The sequence below is a fragment of the Marmota marmota genome, unplaced genomic scaffold, assembly GCF_001458135.2.
Source record: "Marmota marmota marmota unplaced genomic scaffold, marMar, whole genome shotgun sequence".
NCBI classification, from domain to species: Eukaryota; Metazoa; Chordata; class Mammalia; order Rodentia; family Sciuridae; genus Marmota; species Marmota marmota.
The window spans coordinates 35,858,751-35,882,304 of NW_026000016.1; the positions used below are offsets into that span (position 1 = coordinate 35,858,751).

At 41.3% G+C, this 23,554-nt stretch overlaps 1 protein-coding gene across 3 annotated transcripts in view; it reads left to right on the forward strand.

The window, feature by feature from the left end:
- The window catches only part of Kcnh1 (potassium voltage-gated channel subfamily H member 1), a 353,502-nt gene that overhangs the window by 124,949 nt on the left and 204,999 nt on the right, over nt 1–23,554 (forward strand). For all 3 annotated transcript variants that reach the window (XM_015483682.2, XM_015483683.2, XM_048809434.1), the window contains one exon: nt 16,979–17,408. In XM_015483682.2, the coding sequence (XP_015339168.1) occupies nt 16,979–17,408 (430 nt within the window). The remainder of the gene's footprint in view (nt 1–16,978; nt 17,409–23,554) is intronic.

Genomic DNA, 23,554 nt, shown 5'->3' on the forward strand with positions numbered 1-23,554 from the left:
TTTCCAGTTTTTTTCTAAGTACTTATAAGTTGCAGCTTCATAATCATTAAACATAAAGCCAACTGGTACCAAATGACCATTTTTCCCCAAATATTTCCTCCTATAATGGAGGAGTGGCAAGATGAAGACTAAATATCTTAAGCAATTGTTCTGAGAAAGGTTCTGCAACAGCAAAGGATTTCCAAATTTATCAGCTCAGAATGTACCAAGGATCAACCAAACAGAGGAGTTGATCTAGATTGTAGACACAAAGTACCCATTTCGTGCCTGGCACCAATCTGGGCGACTCCATTGGTGCAAATGGACCATCCCTGGGGTCCCAGGTGGAGCATGAACATTGATTATGTAAAATAACAACTCTGCTTTAAAGGAAACAAGAAAATAGTTGTGAGTCAAATGAGTAACCCTGGTCCAGGTACTTGGATTCAAGTTACACTGAATAACAAGTTACACCATGGAAGAGGTTACATGAATTTTTAAAGTTATAGAACAAAAGAAAGTCATAAATCAATACATCTGTCAATCACATTGGTGGGAACATTGGATAGGTGTGCTACAGTAAAGCTGGGTGATCAATTCTATAGTTTTCAGATGTCTTAGCTTTAAGATTGGAGGCTAGAAGGAATTCTAAGCTTAACTATACATTCTTAAAAGCTTATTAGTTATAAGAATGTTACATCAGATACAAAAATTAGGCTAAAAAGTAATTGAAGGGCCAGAGATAGTCCAAGATCAGTTTAGCTCTGTACCTCTCCATAATCATGAAGTCCTAGTCAGTCTGCAGAATTTTTAGTATAGATGCATCTTTTGCAGAGAATTGCAGTTCACAGTGCTATGTATGGGGTAGTGAAGGGATAAAAAGTCAATCAGGCTATGGCATAGCGGTGACTTCACAGCAGAGGTTTGGGCTGGTACCTGGGCATTGGGGCTACTCTGGCTGAGAGGTCAAGGAAGAGTTTTGAAGTGGGGAGTTGGCCAGGTGAAAAGTGGGAGGAGAGTGAGAAGAGACATTTCAGTCATGGGGACCAGCCTACATGAAAGAAGTGGTAAGACAGACCAGGACACATCTGAGAATTCAAGTCACCGAGTGAGCATGTCTGAGAGAAGAGAGGAAGAAGGTAAGGGGCCCATCCTAAAGGTGGGGGGGTGAGTGAGAATAGCACAGGTAGAGCATAGAGCATAAATTTGCTCCTTTGTTTATTCTGTCTCTTTTTCTGTCACTGAAGCCCCAGACAGTATATCTGCATCTGAAGTTGGATGAGTAATACAGGAGTTTCCAAAACCAGACCTGTCTCAGTGACTCTCTGCCTCACAAACAAGTGCCCTGGTTTTTGTAACAGTGAAGGAAATGGAAAAGGATTTCAGATTCTGAAACATGGTTTCTGCCTCTGGACTTTTGCTAGGGAGGGGCTGGGCATCTTGCCTCCTGAGGCCAGCCAGCATGCCTCTAGGCGGCCAAGACAACAGCTGTCCCCCAGATTCTCCAAAAAGTACAAATCATGCCTCTGGCCACCAGAACATGCTTGGACCTACAGAGGTATAAAGTCTGGCTTTCAGGGTGCTATTTCTAAGATGTTAGCAAAATTATTTTATGAAGGCAGAGTGGGGTACTCTTGATAAAAGAGCTTCATGAACTGTTAAGCGGCAAGTAGATGCTGTGTATTCATGAAAGACTGTGGCACTGGCAGCATTCTGGGTGCTGAGGACAGGGCTATGCCCAGCAGGACAGTATTTATATTCTAGTGTACCCAAGGTCACAACATAAAACCTCTAGTGTGTTAATGGGCCAGATGCTTGGCGAAAAAAAAATGAACCAGAAAAAGGCGAAAGGGTCTGTTGGGTTGGGGGTTATAATTTAAGTGGAATGTCAGGAAAGGCCTCTTTGGAGAAGGTGACATTTGAGAAGCAGCCCAAAGTGAGTGAATGAGGGATATTGGAAGATCCTACTGGAAGGATTTTGGCTTTCATCCCTAGAGGATGCCCTTGGAAAGGCCTTTGTTAAGACTTTTTCTCTTGCACTGCTGTGGCCTGCTAGCCATTCGGAGCCAGGCAGCTTGAGTTTGAACCTGGCTTTGCCATGTACTCATTTTGTCATCTTGTATATGTTACTTAACCTTTCTGTGCCAGTTTCCTTTGTAAAATGAGGACAATAGTACTTCCTACCTTACAGGAGATGATTTAAATGAGGTCATGCTTACAACGCATGCTTTCAATGTGTTTGGCACATGGAAAACGCTGAGTAACAGTTTATTTAAAAAAATTTTTTTAAGTACTATGGCCTAGGGACTCAAATAGGTATTTGTGGACCAGTAGTTGTAGCAGTATTATTCACAGTAGTCAAAAGGTAGGGACAAGCAGTGTGGAATATATACACAATGAAAAATACTCATTCACAAAGGAAATAAAATTTAGACACATGTGATAGCACATTTTCAAGGTTCATCCATATTATGTAGAATAACCAGATAGAAAAAGACATACTATGATCCATTTTCATAAGATACCTAGAATAGACCAATTCATAGAGACAAAATAGATTCAAGGGTACCAGGGGTGAGGGAGGAGAGAATGGAGAGTTATCATTTCATAGATACTGAGTTTCAGTTTGGGAAGATGAGAATGTTCTGGAGATGGTGATGGTTGTATTTTAGCATGAGTGTTGGGCTGGGGATTGTAGCTCTGTGGTAGTAAAGTGGCACCCCTTTTCTCCAAAGAAAAGACTTAACTGGGCTTCTCCAGAAATCTTCACCATGGCTGATTTTAGGACTGTCAGTAAAAGAGTCTCTGCAAAAGAATTCAATGAAGATAGACTTCCTATTTTCGTGTTGCCCTGTTTTACTTGGCCACTGGCCAAGAAGATACCAGCCCACTCCAGGTGCTAGACACCCCTTTACTAGGTTTTCACAAACATATCCAGTATAGTACTTTGAAGAAAATGTGCAAACAAGGCCTCTGGCCTTGAGCTGGGCTTCACAGAGATGTGTACATGCTACCAACTGTGTTCCATGGTAACAGCTGGCAGGGGGAGGAAAGAAAGGGGAGAAGAAGCTCTCCCCTTCTCAGGTGTTGTCCTTGAAGGGTTAACTTGCCCAAAACAGTGAAAGAAAAAGCTGTGTTTATGTGAACTTCTGCAGACTGAACTTCTGAGCCCCTCCCCTTACGTGCTGGGTATAAAACTCTGAAACTCCCTGAACTTGGGGTTCAGGGAATTAATTGATTACAGCAAAAGCTGTGCCCTCTGAACCTGGCTTCAGCCAAATAAAACTGTTTCCTGCTATATTTAGTGCCTTGCCTCGTTTGTCCCTGCAATAGTAGAACACTTTCCTAGCATGCATGAGGCCCTGAGTAACACATAAATAATGTGAATGAACTTAATGCCGCCGAAATATATGCTTAAAATAGTAATTCTTTGTGTATTTTAATGCAGTAAAACATAGTGCAGCATGGTTATCTAGATTTGGCATATGGAATGAGGTGCAGTCTGGGAACCAGGGCTTTTGTCTCAGTGTGTCATTTGCTGCTGTGTCTGAAATGAGTCACCTCTGTCCTTATCTGTAAGATGGAGTTGATGGGCTAGGTGATCTCTGGGTTCCCCTCCTGATCCCAAGCTGTGTGATCCCAGAACTTCTGAACCAAGGTTTATGTCCTCAACCCTCCATTTAGATCTGGGCTATTTAGCTGTCCCACCTGTTGGCAGCTTTCTTTGGCCATCTGCTTTCTGGCCTGGGGAACTGCGGCTGTTTGCTTGCCTCGAGGCCTTTGCAGCTGATGATTCTGTTCTGTACAAATGTGGGATCATATTTTAGTGTCACCAGGAAGGGATTTAAATTGCTATCCATAAATGCATCATGACTTTAAAAAACACTTTTTAAAAACATCACTATTGCCACCAGCACTCATTTGTAGAACTTTTACTTTTAACTTTCCAAACACTGTCTTTATGAATTATTTTGCTAGAGCCTCTTCACTGTTCTGGGAGTGAGGTGAGAATTGGGGGACATAAGTGGCCTCAGCAAGTCCTCTGACTTGCAGAAAATCAGTCTCCTCCCCTTTCAGGGCATCAGTGGCCTTTTCTGAGGTTGGGCTGAGAGTCCTGGGAGTTTCCTAGTGCCTACTTACCTTCAGACGTGAAGTGATTTGGATAATAAACAGCACTGAAAGCTGAGGCAAGCTTCTTGGGCTTGATATATGGGTGTAAACCCACATCCACTGAGTCCTCCAAAATGAACATAAGGTACTGCCCTGGCTAGTCCAAGGAGGCCACTTTGCCTGTCTGCAGGTCACCTTTAAAGAGCTCAGAGTTCTCAGTATGCACAAAGACAGCAGGGATGGAAGCTAAGCTTTTTTTTTTTTTTTTTTTTTTTTGTGGCATTTGTCTTTGGGAATGGATGGAGGTATATCTTTATTCTACCACAGTTTTTAAATTGTTTTCAATTCTGCTACCTGCTATATGCACATAGCCTGCTCACTGCTTAGAAAGACAGACTTATCAGTTCTCTTTTATTATAGTCAGGTTAACTTCGGGAGAGTATTTCCTGAATGATTAGGAGAGCAGGAGGCTGGTTTGGCTTGTGTCTTGGGAACAGCCTTGGAGAGTTTGATTTCATTGCTGACTTTTAAAAGTCTGATTGTAATCAACACACAATTCATTTCCTGTGGCTGCTTCTTTAATGGTTAGTTCATTAAAAATCCATATTTGTATAAAATGTAGAGAACTGTAATATTTATCCTATAGAGAGAGAGTTGTGAGAATTAAGTGAATGAATACACGTAAGCCTAATAGGACAGGTTAGCATATTGCAAGCGCTACATAAATTCTTGTTGTGATTGTTGTTAACTTAGCAGGATTAGGTTGACAGGTCAAGGTCTATATTACAACTTTTCCATTAAAAATAACAAGTGTTGGTGAGGATGTGGGGGGAAAGGCACACTCATACGTGGCTGGTGGGACTGCAAATTGGTGCAACCAATCTGGAAAGCAGTATGGAGATTCCTTGGAAAACTGGGAATGGAACCACCATTTGACCCAGCTATCCCACTCCTCAGTTTATACCCAAAGGACTTACAAACAGCACACTACAGTGACACAGCCACATCAGTGTTTATAGCAGCACAATTCACAATAGCTAAATTGTGGAACCAACCTAGATGCCCTTCAATAGATGAATGGATAAAGAAATTGTGACATTTATACACAATGGAATATTACTCAGCATTAAAAGATAATAAAATCATGGCATTTGCATGGATGGAGTTGGAGAATATCATGCTAAGTGAGGTTAGCCAATACCTCAAAACCAAAGGCCAAATGTTTTCTTTGATATGTGGATGCTGATCCTTAATGGGGGTGGCGGGGGAACATGGGAGGAATGGAGAAACTTTAGATAGGGCAACGAAGAGGGAAGGGAATGGAGGGGGCACACGGGGGTTGGGAAATATAGTGGAATGGGATGGACATCATTACACTAAGTACAGGTATGAAGACACAAATGATGTGACTCTACTTTGTGTACAATCAGAGAAATGAAAAATTGTGCTCTATACATGTATATGAATTGAAATTCATTCTGCTGTCATTTATAACAAATCAGAATAAATAAGTAAATTTTAAAAACTTTCAGGAGGTGTTATTTTAATAATTTCTAATCATTATGGTCAATGATCTTTTAAGGCAAAATTAAAAATGCAAAAACTTTGGGATAAATTGTATTGTAGATTTCCCTTTCAGACATTCTGGGTTTCTTGATACCCTTATCAAAATCAGATTAAGCTATTCCTTCCCTGCAGGGCTGTGTGTGTCCAGAAGCACAAGTCCAGGATTTCTGCCCACTTTTCTGCAGCTTACACAGCTGCTTTAGTTGAATTTGCTTCATTGAACGTTGCTTGGTTTGCAAGTTTTCATAAGGGGAGCATTATATTCCCTCTTGATTAATCCTTATCTAGAGATGCCTACTTTCTGATAATTCAGCTCTTTTCACTGAGGAGGTAGGGAAGTAGTTTCTACTTTTGTGACTCCTCTTTTTTTAGCTGATTTTATTTTATTTTTTTTAGCAGAAAGAGAATAAGATAGCCAACACACTTGGGTACCAACAGTTAAGTAAGTAAGTGCTAAACTTATATACAGGCATTTCCCCAAGGAGGAGAAATGAATCTCAGAGAGGTTGGGAGTTCTACTGGGGTCACAGAGCTAACGAAACTACATCAGATGGGACCTGGCCCTAAGCCTGTGGATTGAATCCTATGTAAAACGCCTCATGTTGGCCTTGTTTTTCTAACCAGAAGATAATTTCTTCATATCAAATTCCCCAAAGTTGTAGCTATTGATTATTTTCCTCCACACAGAATGGTGACTCTCTTGACTTCTATTTCCAGAAACTTTAGAACTGTGTATTTACTGGAAGCCTCTTAAAGGTGCCATAATTTGTCTTCAGGACATTTACAGAGACTTATCCTCAGAAGGCCAGATGGCAGGACAGTGGAGCTCTGTGCACTCCAGGGAATGGAAGAGTCTGGAGTGATTGGTAGGCTCATCACCATTCACTGCCGAGGGAGGAGGAATGGCCCTTAAGAGCTTTAAATCTACTTGTGAAGATTGGATAGTTAAAACTGAACAGCATGAAAGATGAAACACTGGCCCTTTTCCTAGTGTGAGGACCAGCTGAAAGTCTCCCCCCCGCCATCCCTTTCTCAATTATGCCAAGAACTGTCATGGTGCACACATGGCATCCTCCATCAGGGCCTGCTTTGGTTTCCCTGTGGTCCCTGAGAGGTGTGCCCAGTGGTTTGACAAGCTCTTTTCCTGAGGGTGCCCTGCCACCCAGGGCTCTGGTTTCCCCCACTACAGGTGAGCTAGTCCCTGGGCATTAGGAATAGATAGCACTCTGCCCATAAAACCCAGGGGTTTGAGCTACTGACTGTGTCTGGTTCCTCAAATTCCAGGGGATCTTTTCCACGTCTAATTTGGCTGCTTGAGCCTTCCCTCTTCATCTTCCAGCTCCCCTTTGGAGGCCTGTACAACAAATTCCTGGTGCTTGTTAGAAGCCTACACATTTAAGGGCTTCTAAAAAGCTTCGTCTTGGGTAAGGATGAGACTGGTGGATTATGTTTGAGAGAGAGAGTGAGAACGCGAGAGAGTTTTAAAGCCACATCAGACAGCACAGAAATTTGTGCATATCTTTTGTTTTAAGAGTGTTAGCTTGGTATGGAGGCAAAAGCCTGTAATCCCAGCAATTCAGGAGGCTGAGGCATGAAGATTGCAGGTTTGAGGCCAGACCTGACAACTAAATGAGATCCTGCCTCAAATAAAAAGGGCAGGGGATGTGGCTTAGTGGTAGAGTACCCCTGGTTCAATCCCCAGTACCTAAATAAATAGTGTTATTGCTGTGACCAGGAGGTATTAACTCCTCCCTTGCTTATTTAAATTTTACTAATCAAAGTAATGCTTTCCTAATGTCCATGTGGTTTTGTAGCAAGAGCTTAAGCCAGGGGAGTGATAAGTGGACCAATATTGTACTCTGGTTCCAATGCCAAAAACACCTACAGACCTGACTCTCATGAAAGTTATTGGGATTGTAACCTATGCTAGACCTTGACCTGCTGTCTTCTCTGAGAACTTAAATCAAATTAGCCTAAAGTAGATTAAGGGTACAGCTAACCCTGCTTCAATGTCAGAGCTGTAAATACAATGTGATTTGACTGCCTCCTTCAGTATGAGAGAAAATGCATTCAAAACCTACTTGGATTCATTTCACTTTTCTGGAAGAAGAAAACCCTGAGATGAGTATTCTGAGATGATGGAATTTGATAAAACCTGATTCTTTATTCTTTATCCTTGGGAATGTTTTTGGCCACTATAAAGATTTTAATTTTCAGAAAAGCCTGATAGTTACATCATCACTGAATGCACAGTTTATTTTGTCATTTGAATTGTAAACAAAAAGATGATTTTTAAGCAATTATTCTGAACCTTCCCTCAATGATTGTTTTCTATGGATACTGCAGATGTGCCTGTGGATAACATCATTGGCTTAAACAAATGGAAGGTTGAGATTCCATTTTTGGTGAAAAGCTCCCCTTACATGCAGTAACCACAACCTTTGTGGTCAACTAGACTTGTTAAATGAATGAGAAGAAAACTCCCTTTTTATATAGCCACAGGATTTGCACGCATTCAATTCTACCGTCATAGCTAGCTTAAGTCTGATACTGGGTTGTGGTTCATGGACTGTTTGCTCTCTGGTCTGATTGTAGGCAAGGTGAGGGCAGGGAGGGTGAGTGTTCCTTGTTTGCAAATCACTGGTAGCTCTCGGCTCTTTCTGTCCTAAGTTTTCAGGAAGTGATTGCTGAATTGAATTAAACAAGCCTAAAGTAAAATGTTGAAACAATGAAAGGGAAGCAAATTATATTTATGCTTCAATGAGTAACTTCCAATAAAATCTGGTAAGCCCATTGACTCCATTATGCAGTTGAAATGGCCCTGCAGTTCTCAGAGTGGTGGGATCTTCATGGAACATTGGTCCTTGAAGTCATCTCTGTTTTAAAGATAATAAACAAGTCAGTTTCTGTTAATAAAGTAGTAAATCCTGGATCAGTGGTCTTCGGAGAAAACGGAATCAACGGAATATAGATTGATATCAGAGAAATCTATTAGATTGGCCCACAGGATCACAAAGGCTAAAAAAAATTTCCATGATGGCTGTCTGCAAGCTGGAGGGTCAGGGAAGCTGGTAGCATGGCTCCATCCAAGAAATGGGAAGCCTCAGAATGAGACTGATGATGTGGCCCCATCTGAGGCTGAAGACCTGAGAGGTGCCCCACCTAAGTCCTCTGGCACAACTCCATGTCCTAAGGTTGGAGAACCTGAGTTTGATGCCCAAAGGGCAGAAGCAGAAAGTTCACCTGCTAGGTAAAAAGAGGCAAGTTTCCCAGCTCTGCTTCATTCCCTTTGAGCCCCCCACTCATTGGCTGGTGCTGTCCACATTCAGGATGGGTCTTCCCCACTCAGTTCGCTGATCCACATGCCAGTTCTCTCTGGAAACAACCTCACAGACATACGCAGAATTATGTTTTACCAGTTTTCCAGTCATCCCTCTATCTAATCAAGTTGACACCCCAAATTAACCATCACATTCTAATAACAAGATCACTGGACTTGCTACCTTCACAACTTCTTCTCAGTTACCATTCAACAAGGAGCTAAAAACCTCCAAGATTAGAGGTGGAGTCTTTAGAATGAAGGGCCAAGTGCATGAGCTTGGGAGTCGGTAGATCTGGGTTCAGATTCCAGTTCCGCCATTTTCACCTGTGCAATTCTGGACAAATGATATAGGGTGTTGGCTTCTTCATCTGTAAATTGGGTATATGATACAACCTCAAAAGGTTATAATGATTGAGAGAGTTGTGCCAGAGGACTTAGGTGGGGCACCTCTCAGGTCTTCAGGTTTTATCAAATTCCATCATCTCAGAATGTCATCTCAGGGTTTTCTTCTTCCAGAGGGTCAAGGGAGAAAATCTCCATTCCACTTTGTTTTGGTAGTCAGTGCTCAATTCTGGCCAATAGAAGGGAAAAGAATGTTTTCAAAAGGATGTCAGGTACTTACAGAACTTTTGGAAAGACCAGGAAAACTTTTGGAGGCTATGTGGCCAAGAACAATGTCAAACTCTTATTGCGGAACTAATCTCATGAATATTTCCACTGATGATACCACTGGACATGGGTCAAGATCCCACCATCAGTGGATACTGGGTACCACTTGCATGGCTGCCACCGGCTGTCTCTGACAACCGGTGATGCTGCTGTGCTTTAGCAGAAAGAATGTTTGTTTGTTTTTTCCAACATTTATTATTATTTGTATTCTTCCGTTTTTTACTGTTCAGTGACTGATATGGGTTTCTTAATGGGTCAGATGCTTGTACTATAGCAGCATGGGCGGCTAGAGAAGCAAGTATTCTGGCATACCTGACTTCTGTGGTTGGAGATTGGAAAGGCACGTAGACACTGTGACCACACAGATTGTCAAAAGTACATTAATAGGTGTCAAATGCTAAAGGTACAACAATTAGAAGGTCATTGGTAACCTTAGGAAGAGTAGATTTGGGGGAATGGTGGAAGTGGATATCTGATTGCAGTAGATTGAGGAATGAGTGGGAGATGAGCAAACTGAGCTTCATGTTGATTCTTCATGTTGATTTTTCAGTTTGTGATTAATAGGAAATTGGATGGGACAAATGTGGCAGGTGGGCAGGTAGTAAGGTTGTTGGCTTATTGGGGGGGGGAGAGTACCTGAAGTGCTAGACTAACACAAGATCTACTGTGATGGGAAAGGAAGTGGAGTCTGGATAGTGTTGATGGTTGGAAAAGAAGAGATGAGGAACAGGAATACCAAAGGAAAGCCAAAGAATAGCTAGTAGGGGATGGTGGGAGAGAGTGGGAGGAATGGGAAGTTGTGATCATAGTGTAGAATCTGGTGTGTCAGAATTAAGAGGTGGAGTGTTTTCTAGTCTAGGGATGATGTGGAGTAATTTTGGAAGGTCATGGCCATGAGGTCAAAGAGCAGAGAGTTGAATGTGTTTTTCCCACTGACCTTGCAGTTATCCAAGCTGATGATTGGAGATAGATTGGAGACCCAGGCACAATGATCCAAGAAATGAAAGACAGGAGCCAAGGAGTCAATGAACAAGAAAACTAATGAAAATGTTAAGACCAAATTCTGACATAGTTCCAAGCATTTAATAGGTATTACATATCAATCAGATTGCAATAATGAGTTGGTGGTATTGCTGGATAGCACAAATCTTGAAAGGGGAGACTTTTTCATTTAAAATAAGCTTACTAATATTTTTCTTAGTTATACCTAACATTATGATTCATTTTGACATAAGTATAAAAGCATGGAATATAATTTGCTCTGATTCAGTCCCCAGTATTTCCTCTTTCTCTCTCCTCTTCCTCATATTCTCTTCCCTCTATTCAACTGATCTTTCTGCTATTATAGTTTTTGTTTTTAAGTTAGTGTCTTATGGATATATATAATGGTGAGATTCACTGTGGTATATTCATATTTAGATAGGAAAGTTAGGTCAGGTTCATTCCATTCCTCTTCCCTTATCCCTTCCCTCTGCTGTCCCCCTTAATCTAGTCCAATGATCTTCTCTTTTGATGGAATTCATATCCCTCTTTTCCTTTTCTTTTTCTCTCCCTTTTTCTTTGTCTCCCTTATTTTGGATTAACTTCTGCATATCAGAAAATATTTGACCTTTGACTTCTTGGTTCTGGCTTACTTAGTATAATAGTCTCCAGTTTCATCCATTTACCAGCAAATGCCATAGTTGCATTCTTCTTTAGGCTGAGTAATACTCCATTGCTTATATTTACCACATTTCCATTCTTCTGTTGAAGGGTGCCTAGGTTCATTTCATAGCTTGGCTATTGTGAATTGTGCTTCTATAACATTGATGTGGCTGTATCCCTATCGTATGCTGATTTTAGACCTTTTGGATATATACTGAGGAGTCTGATAGCTGGGCCATATGGTGATTCCATTCTTCCAACAGTTGCAGAGTTTCTGCTCTAATTCCTAGGTGTTTGATCCACTTTTGAGTTTACCTTAGTGCAGGGTGAGAGATTAGGGGTCAAGTTTCATTCTTATGGATTTCCAGTTTTTCCACCACCATTTGTTAAACAGGTTATCTTTTTCTCCATGTATGTTTTTTTTTCTTTTTTGGCATGTTTGTTTAGTATCAGATAACTATTCACGTTATCTCTGTGTCTTCTATTCCATTAGTCTTCATGTCTGTTTTGGTAACAGTCCCATGCTGTTTTTGTTGCTTTAGCTCTGTAGGATTATTTGAGATCGGGTATTGTGATGCCTGCAGCATCACTTTTTGCTCAGGATTGCTTTGGCTATTTTGAGTCTTATTTTTCCAAATGAATCTTAGAATTAGAAAAAGCACAGAATTTAAAAATTTCTGTGAAGAATGCCATTGGTATTTTGACAGGGATTGCATTGAATCTGTATAATGCTTCTTGGTAGTATGGCCATTTTAATGACATTGGTTCTGCCTATCCAAGAGCATGGGAAGTCTTTTCCATCTTCTAAGCAGGTGAGATATTTTTGTGAATACCAAATAGCATATGTTTGGAAGATACAAGTGTGAAGCTACTCTGGAGAATGAGACAGAGAAATGGAGAAAGTAGGATGCTAGGAAAAAGCCAGATTTCAACTAAAGGATGAAGGTGGAGGGGAACAACCCACAGAGATGGAGATGCAGAGGCTTAGAATTTTCCTCCATGTGAAGATGGATTCTAAAGGACCTCAGGGGAAAGAATGAAAAGGAGACTTTTAGTTGAAGAAGGATACAGAAGAGTGGTCATAAATAAAGTGGGCTTGAAAACAAGTTTTTTTTTTTTTTTAAATCTTTAAAAGGCTACCTGCGGAATTTGCTAGGCAAGCCATTGTATCCTGATATAGATCTGGAAACCTGGTGGAACTATGTAAGAACCTGAAAGTTCTTTTCAATTACACATTGTTATCCATCTCTGACTTTTATGTCCATATGTATGGCAGGAGGGAAAAAAGATGAGCAGAGAATCAATGAATCTGGTTAGATGAGAAGGCAAGGTAAAGTCAAATTTAAGTGATTTATTTAGGCTGAACAATTAGGTGAAACTCTAGTAGTTTGCACACGAATAATCCTGATGACTGCTAAGTGTCCATTTGGTTTGAATTGCATCAGTATTATTAGAAGCAGGGTTACTTACATTTCAAAAGCTTTCCCTCCAGCTATAGTTGTTGGCTTTCAGGGGTGAAGCTGGCAGTATAGAGTCTCACTGTCCCTTCATCCATGTCCACCCGAGTGGAAATTCTTGGTTCTTCATAATTCAAGGTTGTGATATCTGGAACTATTTGAAATGTGAGATGAGTTTTCTGATGCAAGAAATCTCTGGGGAAATGTAATTTGTTTTTCCTACCATATGGTGCTATCATGTTTTCAGTGCACTAAAAAAAAAAAAAAAGTTTGGAGTATTTTATTTATTGCATCTGCTTAACTTCAGGAAAGTAATGGGAAAACCCCAAAATTAATACCTTGAAATGCGTTTAAAGAGCTAGAATTCCAGCTGTTAATAAAAGAGAACTTATGCAATCACTGTGTAATAGTTATCAGGGTAGACAGACACCACAGTGAAAAGGTTCTTGTTTTATATTGTTCCAGAACCTCCTTAAAATGAGAAAGAATTCTCTAATAACTCTTTATTTCAGTTTAGAAAATGTTCAAGATTTTTTCTGGAAAGACACTGTGCTCTAGACCTTGTGTGGGTATCTTAATTTTGGGGGTGCTTCCAAATCAAATGACCACAAACCAGGTTTTCATGCAATAGAATCTGTCCTGTCACCATTCTGGAGGCTGCAAGTCTGAAATGAAGGTATCAGCAGACTGGGGAAGAATATGTTGCACACCTTTCTTTTTTCTCTTTCAACTATTTCTTTTTGTGGTTCTGGGGATTGACCCCAAGGATGCTCTATCCTCAGCCCTTTTTATTTTTTGAGATGGGACTTCACTAAGTTGCCCAGGCTGGCCTTGAACTTGTGATCCTCCTGCCTCAGTGTTCCATGTGTGCCACCATGCCCAGTAACTGCATGCATTTTTCTTCTGATTATGCCAGCAATCCTTAGCATTCCTAGCCTTGAAAAACACATCACCCCAACTCTGTACCTGCATCTATAACATGCTCTTCTCCTTCTGTGTCCATCTCATGTCTTATAAAGACACCAGTCATGCTGAATTGATGGTTCACTCAACTCCAGTATGACCTTAAATAACCATACTCACAATGACCCCATTTCCAAATGAAATCACATTCTGAGATTCTGGGAAGGACATAGTTCAGTTCAATACAGTGGGCTTCTAAAATTAATAGCAAGTGACTTCTGCCTTTAGGAAGATATGGTTCCTGAATGTAGTTGGGGAAATGGGTACAGGAAACCATCATGCAAAGCCGTGTGTTCAAGTGGTTATGGGTACAGAACAGTAGACACAGGGAGTCAGTAAGAGATTGTGACTACACGGTAGTCACTGAAGGCTTCAGGGTGCAGTTGGTGACAAGCCTGTAGGATGACTTGTATTAGCTGGTAGTAACAGGACAGCAAAGCATTCTGGGATAAGGGGTTAGTCTGAGCCGGTGCAGTGATGCCTTTGTGTACCCACAATGAGTGCTCTGTGTCTGGAGGGTGTGGCTAGAGGACAGCATGACCTCTGAGTAGTGGTTTCGGGTACCAAGGTGGTCACTGGGAAGGGATAGAGAAGGGACGAGGGATGAATTTAGAAGGAGGTGAGGTAAAGTGATGGGAGCCTCTTTATTTATTTCCATGAAGGACCATCACAGAATGGGATCTCTGAGAGGCAGTGGGAGTGGCCAAGGGGAAAGGTCAAGGAGAGATAGGAAGATCATTCTTTCAGGGATTCTGGAAGACAGAAATGTCACTGAGTTGAATAGGGGTGAAGAAAAATGACAAGGCAGTTTTTGCTCTTGTGCCAAGTTCTGTTTCGGAGCTGAACTGCTTTGAAAGATGACTTCAGGGACTGCCTTAGGAGGAGGTGGAGGGTAGGTGGCTGCTTACATGACGTTTGATTTCTGAGTCATCAAAAAGGCTCAGTTGCCTCCCGAAATATCTCCTTCATCTAGACAGTGGGTACTTGTAATTCTACTACTGGAAGTTGGTTTCCTAAGGTTTTCCCCTCTGTTGCAATGCAAATGCCCTCTGGAGAGGGAATACCCATTCACCTTCATCTGTCTGAAGGGATTTTCTCAGCCTTTCTCTTTTTGAAAAAAATAACTTTTAATTGTCAATGTACCTTTATTTGTATGCAGTGCTGAGAAACAAACCCAGTGCACATGGTAGGCAGGCGCTCTCCCACTGAGCCACCACTTCAGCCCCTCTCAGCCTTTCTATATGGTAGAAATTTGAGAAAAGCACATGGAGGGAAAAGGAAAGGAGACCAAGGAAAGGATAGTGGACACACTGGTGGTAAATTTAGCCAAGGTAGCTGACCCTAAGGACGTACTCCCTTGGTCAAGAAAAATCCATTATGATTCTTACATCCAGCTGTTTCTTGCTCTGTGTTGGGTAAGAAATGATTAGTTTTAAATTTTATGGCAAAAAAACTGTTTTTGTTTTTTAAAGGGCAATAAATCCCACCTCTCCCACCCTCACCTCAACAAAAGTACTTTTTGTGGCAACCTGATTTTTCTGGTCTGTATTGGCAAGGCTATGCTACGTGAGATTGTGTTCATATGACAAAAGGGCTCTGTGCTTGTTGGAGAATGCTAATACTGTTTCAGTGGCTTATTTAGAGGTTTCCTTCTGGTTCACCACATTATAATCCAAGTGGATTGGGGGAAGGGGCCTTCTACATAGTCTTACTGGATCTAGGTTCCTTGCAGGCTATAATTCCACCATCTTCAATAGGTAGCTTCAAGGTCATAATGACCCTTACCTCTAAGGCATGATGGAGGAAAGAGAAAGCATGCCTATGCCTGCAAGTGACACATAAGTCATCTCACTTTTCATTGGTAGGAACTTGTCCCATAGTCACCCAGATGGAAGGTGACTGGGAAATGTCATTTTGCTATGTGCCCAGAGAGAGGAAATGGCCTTGGCGAGTAAGAATGCACAGATGCATCAGAAAGCATTTATCTATTTTCCTTCTGACTGTGATGTAACTTGACCTTTGTGGGGGACAGGTTGTCATTAAAGGACAGTGAATGAGAAATAGCAGTGACCTAGAAACTGTCTAGTGTTTAGGATGGTGGAAAGTCATTCAGTCCTCTTGGTGAAAGACATCATCCTTCCTTGGATTTTTGCCATTTAAAGGAGGACAAAGTCTTAAAGAAAAGTCTGTTTTCTTATTTATTTTTTAGTGGAACTTTGCAAGGGAAACTTCAACTTTTTCATACATCTTGGATTTGCCTTAGAATAGGAGTTTTGGGGGTTTTAAGTAGGTGTGGCTTCTGTAATATGTTTCATTTCCCTTTAGAGATGAGAGGATGTTAGTGTTTGGAGAAGAAGAAGAAACCTTATAGTATATTCCCTTCACTGTCCAGACAAGGGAACTGAGAGGTAATGGAAGGGTCTACATTTACAATATATATGGTCTCAAACGCCGTTTTCCAGATTTTTGCTCTGATGGTGTTTTTCACTACCACCATGCTGTTTCATAGAAGGCTGTTGAACAGACCTGGCCTGGTGCAATTCATAAATACTAGTTCAAAAGGGAAGAGGATTGACTAGCTAAATCCAGGAGTCTCCCTCTAGCACTGTTTCCTCAGTTGATAATGTTTCAATAGATGGTGTTTGATTATACAACCCCTAACCTGAAAGAAATGACAGTCTTTCAAGAATTTATAACTTTTCTCAGAAAACAATCTTAGTCCTTCTCAGCTATTTAATTTATTTTAAATTTCCATGGTTTTTAAATACCTTTTTACTCATTATAAAAGTCATGATACAGAAAATAAGTGTATACAAGTCTAACAAATATATACCAGTATGTTTAAAAAATTACCTGTAATTTCATAACCTGACAATACAGCAATAACGACTGTTAAATTTTTGTGTGTGTGTTTCTTGACCATTTTGTAACCCATATTTATATGCCTGTGCACAATGGAATGTGAAATACAAATGTTGTTCAACCCTTAAAAATTGTTTAAAAATAAGTAATGATATAAAGATACTCCCTTATATTTGTATACTTTGGCACAACATAATTCCTATTAATTTGCTTTTTAAAGAAAGAAGGAAAAAGTTAAGAGAAATCTCCATACAGTACTCTTGGGAATAAAATTATGATTTTAATTTTTAAGGGTTGCATAATATTGTATCTCATGAAAATACACTATGCTTAAAATAATGGCCCAAGTGGGGAGGAGGGGAGGGGTCGTATCTTCCATCCTGACCCTGTGTTCCTCTTCTCACAGGGCATCAGCAGTCTCTTCAGCTCTCTGAAAGTTGTTCGGCTGCTACGTCTGGGGCGGGTAGCCCGTAAGCTGGACCACTACATTGAATATGGAGCTGCCGTGCTGGTCCTGCTGGTGTGTGTGTTTGGGCTGGCTGCACACTGGATGGCCTGCATTTGGTACAGCATTGGGGACTATGAGATCTTTGACGAGGACACCAAGACGATCCGCAACAACAGCTGGCTCTACCAATTGGCAATGGACATTGGCACTCCTTACCAGTTTAATGGGTCTGGCTCAGGGAAGTGGGAAGGTGGTCCCAGCAAGAACTCTGTCTACATCTCCTCGTTGTATTTCACCATGACCAGCCTCACCAGCGTGGGCTTTGGGAATATTGCCCCATCCACAGACATTGAGAAGATCTTTGCAGTGGCTATCATGATGATTGGCTGTAAGTATGGCAGTGCTGGGATGGCAGGGTGGGACGTAACTTTGGGCCATCCCTTCTGTTAGCTGTAAATAGGGCAGTGGCTCTTGTGCCAGCAGAATGGAGAGAGTTAAAATAAGGGACAGAGTTTTGTTGTTGTTGTTGCTATTGGTGGTGGTGTTTTTAAAGACTAGCTTTATCGTTTTCATGATAATTAAACATGCTCACTGAAAAAAGTTTAGAAAATATAAGAGTATGAAGTAGAACATGAGGACTATCCATAATTCTAGCTCTCAGATAAAGATAACTAATTTTTGATGCTTTTCCTTAGACTGCTTTCTGTGTACATCTGAACACATAGATACCAATTTTTATAAAGTTAAAATGAGATCGTGTTACTTGAATACTTTAAATTTTCCTGTAACAGTGAATAGTAGAAATCTTCCCAAGACATTTTTCTTCTTAATAAGAGGTATATAACATGTTTTGCTATATACAGTGAACCACAGTGAAGCAAATTAACATATTCATCTTCTTGCTTAGTTACCTTTTTTCTTCAGTGAGAGTTCTTGAAATCTACTCTTAACCAATTCTAACATTCAGTACGGAATTAATTATACTCATGTTATACATGTCAATTTGAACATAGCTCTAGTTCTATACAGCCCAATAGAATGAGAAAAAGAATGTGAAAAAAGAATATAAAATGTCTCATTAATTCTTTGGTGTTTATATGTTTAATGAATAATACTTTTGATATATTAGGTTAAATGAAATATTCTATAACAATCTTTTTATCCTTTTAAGTGTGGATCCTGGGAAAATTTTTAAATCTTACTCCTGTTGGACAATGCTAGTCTAGACCAACATTTTGGATATCTGCTAATGGTTGATAAATTTTCCAACTCAAAACAACAAAACAAAAATAAAACCACACAAGTAAACAGAAAGGGGGGGGGGAGAGTCCTTGTTTAATTGAGAAGGGAGAAATTAATGGAGCAACATGCCTAGGCTGAAAAATAACCCTAGTTCTTGAGGCAGGTATTTAAATCTGAGTAACTAGCCCACTGACCATTGTGTAGCTATTCCTTTTTTGGAGTATGAAAGTCACCTTGGGCTGCAGATAGCAATGAAGTCCCTTCATCAAAGGGAGTCTTAGGTAGGACGGCTCCAAGTGGGCTAGAAACAGCAAACTTGAGCAGATTGGACTCACTCTTAAACCACCAGGCACACCCTGTCAATGCTTCAGTGACAGATTGGGTCATGGGAGAGGACAGCCCCAGTGAAGCATCAGTTTGGACAATGTTCTGGTTACACTGAAAGACTTGGAGGCTCTGGTTCTGCTTTTGCTTGCTGTGCTCTGTTATGGTGGAGTTGACGAGTTAACTGTTAAACCAACCAGAAGAAAATCTGAGGCTTCAGTTTATCCAGCTGACCGGAGATGGAGCATCCACTCTGGGAGTGGATTTTGTTACCCAGATTGTCACGTTTGCTGCTTGTCACCTCCTTTCTGGCAACTGCCTCATCATGTCTAAGGGAGTCCTTTCATCAAAGCTCTCTGTGCAGGCAGAGTTTGCCTGAGCATATTTACAGAATGTGTCTAAAGGGGTAATGGATTGTGGGAAGCAGGAAGTGTCTGCCAGTGGAGCTTTGGGTTTGCTCCTTACTTTAAAAGGGGTTTTAATAGAGATGATTGCCTGGCCATGGGAAGCAGTGTTAAGGATCTGTGGGGGGCTAATCGCTTTGGTTTAATTAGAACTTGAGGTACTTTCTCATGTTGTAGGAAAGAATTAAAGACCTTTACTCTTCTAAAAGGGTTTCAGCCTTAAAAGCTGTGAGCCCTGGCTAAGAAACAGGTGCAGTCTTGGTGTGTGTGTGTGTGTGTGTGTGTGTGTCTCCATTAGTGCTGGGATCCAGCCTAGGGCCTTGTGCATGCTAAGCATGGGCTCTACCACCGAGCAACACCCCTCACCTGCTGGTGGCATTCTTGTGAGCCTTGGAGTATCCAGTAATCAACAAGATGCAGTATGCTTGGGAAAAGATTTCCTTCTCTTAGTGGGGAGATGAAACACTTTGTCAACTTGCACAGCTCATTATATCTGTTACAGAGAATTTGCCGAAAGTGTTCAGTTAGAAAATAGGCCCTGTTTCATGGGTCCCCCAAAGGCTTTCAAATACCAATCTCTCTGCAACTTCTTACCTAGAAGAAAGCAGCTCTGGTGGCATATAATCAGAATAAGCAATTTATTTTTCTTCCCAAACCAATCTTCTATGAAGAGCATAATTTCTTGGGTATCCAGGGAGAACCTCAATTATTACCACTTCTTGTCTTTTCTCACTTTCTCAGTCAGGTGACATTTGCATTTCTTAATGTTTTTAAAAAGTGTAATACACAGGTAGTCACCTCTGCGTTATGCAGCCATGTGTGACATTTAGTTAAGCATGGGCTATTTAACACTGTTTCCTGCTATTTGTCAGGCACTATGCTAAGGGCACTCCGTGGTTTCTATTGCTTATGGCAACTGTGTACATTAGAGATTATTATCTTTGTTTTATACGGAAATGGATGCTCAGAGAGATTGACACAATTTCCCAAGGATGTGGGGCTGTGGTCAAGAGCGAGGATTCAGATCCAGACCCCTCTTGTGAAGGTGATGGAGTAACAGTGCAGATGTTGTGATGTGATGGAGTAGTTTAATAAGGCAGGTTCTGACTACCTCTCCATGTTTACGCACTGACATATTGAAAATTCTCTCTGTAAACTTTAGCAAGCCAGCAGCTTCTGCAGTGGAAAGTTATTCTATGCTTGTTTGTAGTTGTTGTCGTTTTAATTTAAGAACAAGATTATGTTACGGTCTCAGGGGACCAGGTGCTTAGGAAACCAGCCATTTTTCAGAATCCTGTCACTTATGGTTACAGCTATTCCACTTCTCGTGTGACACACGTCTGACAAATTCTTGTGCTAACAAGAAAGTTATTGCACTCTGTGTAATGAGTGGCAATTATCCTTGTAAACTCACATTCTCAACAGTCTTTGTTCAGGACAACTGCTGATGTCTTGTTGGGTTTATGGGCTTCTTCTATCTTGCTTTGCCTGTGTGTACACATGTGAACACTTACCTGCTTCCTCATGGCACTGAACTGTACCAGAATGGGGATCTCTAGCAATGGGGAATATTGGCTGCAGCCTGCATTTACCCTGAGCTCTGTTCTGCCTCCATCCAAGGTCACCCCAGCAGCCTTTACAAAGTGGAAAAAATACAAAAACCAGTGGACTTCTAAAATAGTGGTTACATTATGATTTTTTTTCTCTCTGTGTTTTGAATTTTACATGCCCTAATAATAGTATGTCTTGCCTATTTGGTTACAGTGCATCAGCCATAATATAGATTATCCAAGCTTTCCTTTACTTCTCTTCACTGCAGTCAACATCTCATTACAACTGGGTTCATTCCCCAGAGGATGTCAGGAACCAAAAAAAAAAAAAACCCCTAAATATTTGCAAGCTAGTCCACCTTGCTCAATTCTAATTAAAAAAAAATGCATTAGGAAGAGGTGAAAACTATTGGCCAAAATGAGTTTTTGCAGTTAGACATGGGGTAGGTGTTCTGTGTGGTTTTATTTCTGAGTCCCAGTGTTAGGTCTTGGCCTTGACCAGGGGCAAGACAGCCCTTGCCCTGGCCTCCCTGCCCTCCCGACATAGGTCTGTGATGGTCTACAGTGGTCACCCTGGGATGTGGTGAATGGACTTATGTTTTTTTCCACATAAATCTCTCCTGCGTGTTATACCCTGAGACACATCTGACAGAGGCTGTCCCCCATTCAACAGGCACATGCTGATTGCCTCACAATTACTGCTCTCGGAGTCTTCAGGTTGGTGGTGGAATGTGGGTGGGAGGAACAAAGACAGGCCCTTATGGTCCACCAGTCAGTGATAAAGGTCTGGAAGTAGAGTCTTTATCCAATGTGGCTGAGCCTTGCCGCACCTCTGAAGGATCCCTCAAAGGACGAAGAATGGTCAGAGGAAGAGCCCCTTTATCTGGAGGTCTCAGTCTGGATAGAGACCTGGTGCTGTCTTGGGCAGCTCCCCAGGAGAACTTGATGGTGAAGAGACAGTTGCCATTTTCTAAATATGCGCTTGCACTTTTCTGCTTCTCTTCTCATAATGTCATTGCTGTCATCCTGTCATTTCAAGTAAGCTGCATTCATTCCTCTCCCTCTGATAACGGCAGGTGGTCTAGACACTGCACTCCCACTCCACACACTCTCCACCCTCAGGCCTCACGGGTGGCCTCCTGCCTCAGCCTTATACAATACCTGTCCCTTGGAATCCACATCTTTCTTCCCACTCTGCCCCGACCTGGGCTCCTTAAAATCCTGGCTCAGTGCCAGTGCTAAGGGACTTTGATGAGCATCTGCTCAGTCCTGCAGAGCTCCTCCTTCCCTTCCACCTGCTGGGCCAGATCCTATCCTGATGAATGTTTCTGTCACCCTACCCCCAAGCCTGGGAGTACCCAGACAGAAAAAGGGCCCACCCTTAATGGCTTCCTTTTATCACCTTCTCTTCTGGGGGAAGGGACATTAGTAACCTACATCTCTGGATGTTTGACCCCACTACTTCACCCATTTATAACTTAACAGAGTGCTTTATGAAGCTTTTCATCTTGGATTGTCACTTGCATTCAAATACAGGCTTCCCCCACCACTACGTGACCTTCCTTAAACATCTCTTATTTCTTTCCACCTCACCTTTGCTGAATATCCCTTCTTGCATTAGGTACGGGGTTTTCTAAAATGACATGGGTCACAACTCCCAGGAAAGAGGAAATGTAAGATGCTCTTAGAAGACTTCAAACAACTTCAAACTTTTATGGACTCTTAGTTAAATATTAATTGGCTTATTGATTCTGAATAATTGAGAAGGCCCTGGAATTTTGGAAGGGGTCTTCAGTGCTATCGAGAGAGCTTTATTATGGGAGATTGGTTTTTGCCTTTAAACAGATCCAAAATGTTTCCTAAAAGTTTAAGCTTCATCTGGATTCCTTGCAGTCGTCAGAAGCCCTGCCTTCTCTGCTGTATTCACACATGAATTCCATATTGGGATCCCATATGGTTGTTCCAGCTTCAGCCATATGTTCTTTTTTTCCCCCTTTTCCAGAAAGTAGAAGGGGAAAGGGAAGCCTGGCTACATGCCTTTTCTTGAAGAACAAGACTAGGAAGTTGGTTGGTTGTTTTGTTCACATCCTATAGGCTAGAACTGGGTCACCTGGCCACATCTCATTGCAAAGCAGGCTGGGAAATGTGGGCTTTATTCTGGGTGGTCATGTGCCCAGGTAGAAATACAGTAATTTAGAAAGGAGAACAGATGCTGGCAGGTGGCCAGCAGTGTCTTCCTCGGCTCTCCTCCTCCTCATCTGTCCTCAGTTGATACCAGCAATACATGAATTCCCCCACCAGACACACCGTTTTGGAGTTAGTGGAGAGACTTTGACCCAAGTTCTAGATCTACTCCACCCTTTAGTTTTGGTGGACTGAAGGCAAGAGGCTATCCTGACAATCTTACTTGGTGGGAAGTAAAAATGAAATAATGGCATATGACAGCTGTTTGAAAAGATGATAATTTTATGTTGAGAGTTGAAAAGGTCATGATTTTTTAGTGTCGTTAATGACAATAATTGCTCTTCCCAGTTAATTTTTTTCTTTCTTTAGAAAAAAGAAAATAATAATTGCAGCTCTCTTCTCAGGAGCAGGGGAATGCTATTTGATTTCATTTTTGGTTTGTTTATTTTGGGAAATGGGGCAATGTTCAGAATTCTGAGAGAAATTAGCACTCATTTCTCATTTATTCTTAGAGTTCTTTTCTAGCCAGCAAATCAGCTTGTTTTTCCTCTAGAACCGTTTTTTTTTTTTTTTAAGTTTTGCCTGCCATGGTGCATTTCAGTTGATGTCCCCACCTTTGGCACAAACTTGGACTACCTTCTGTTTTCCACATCCCTTCTTCCTCTCCTCCAGAAAACTAATCCTGGTTACTCCCACCCTGTTCCATGGTTTTATTAAGCTTTTATTGTGTTGATGGGCCCTGTGTTACTTCTTTATGAACATTCTCATGATATCATAGTTACTTTTCTCACCTGATTTATATTTCATCCAGCTCCAGTGAGACTCTAGAC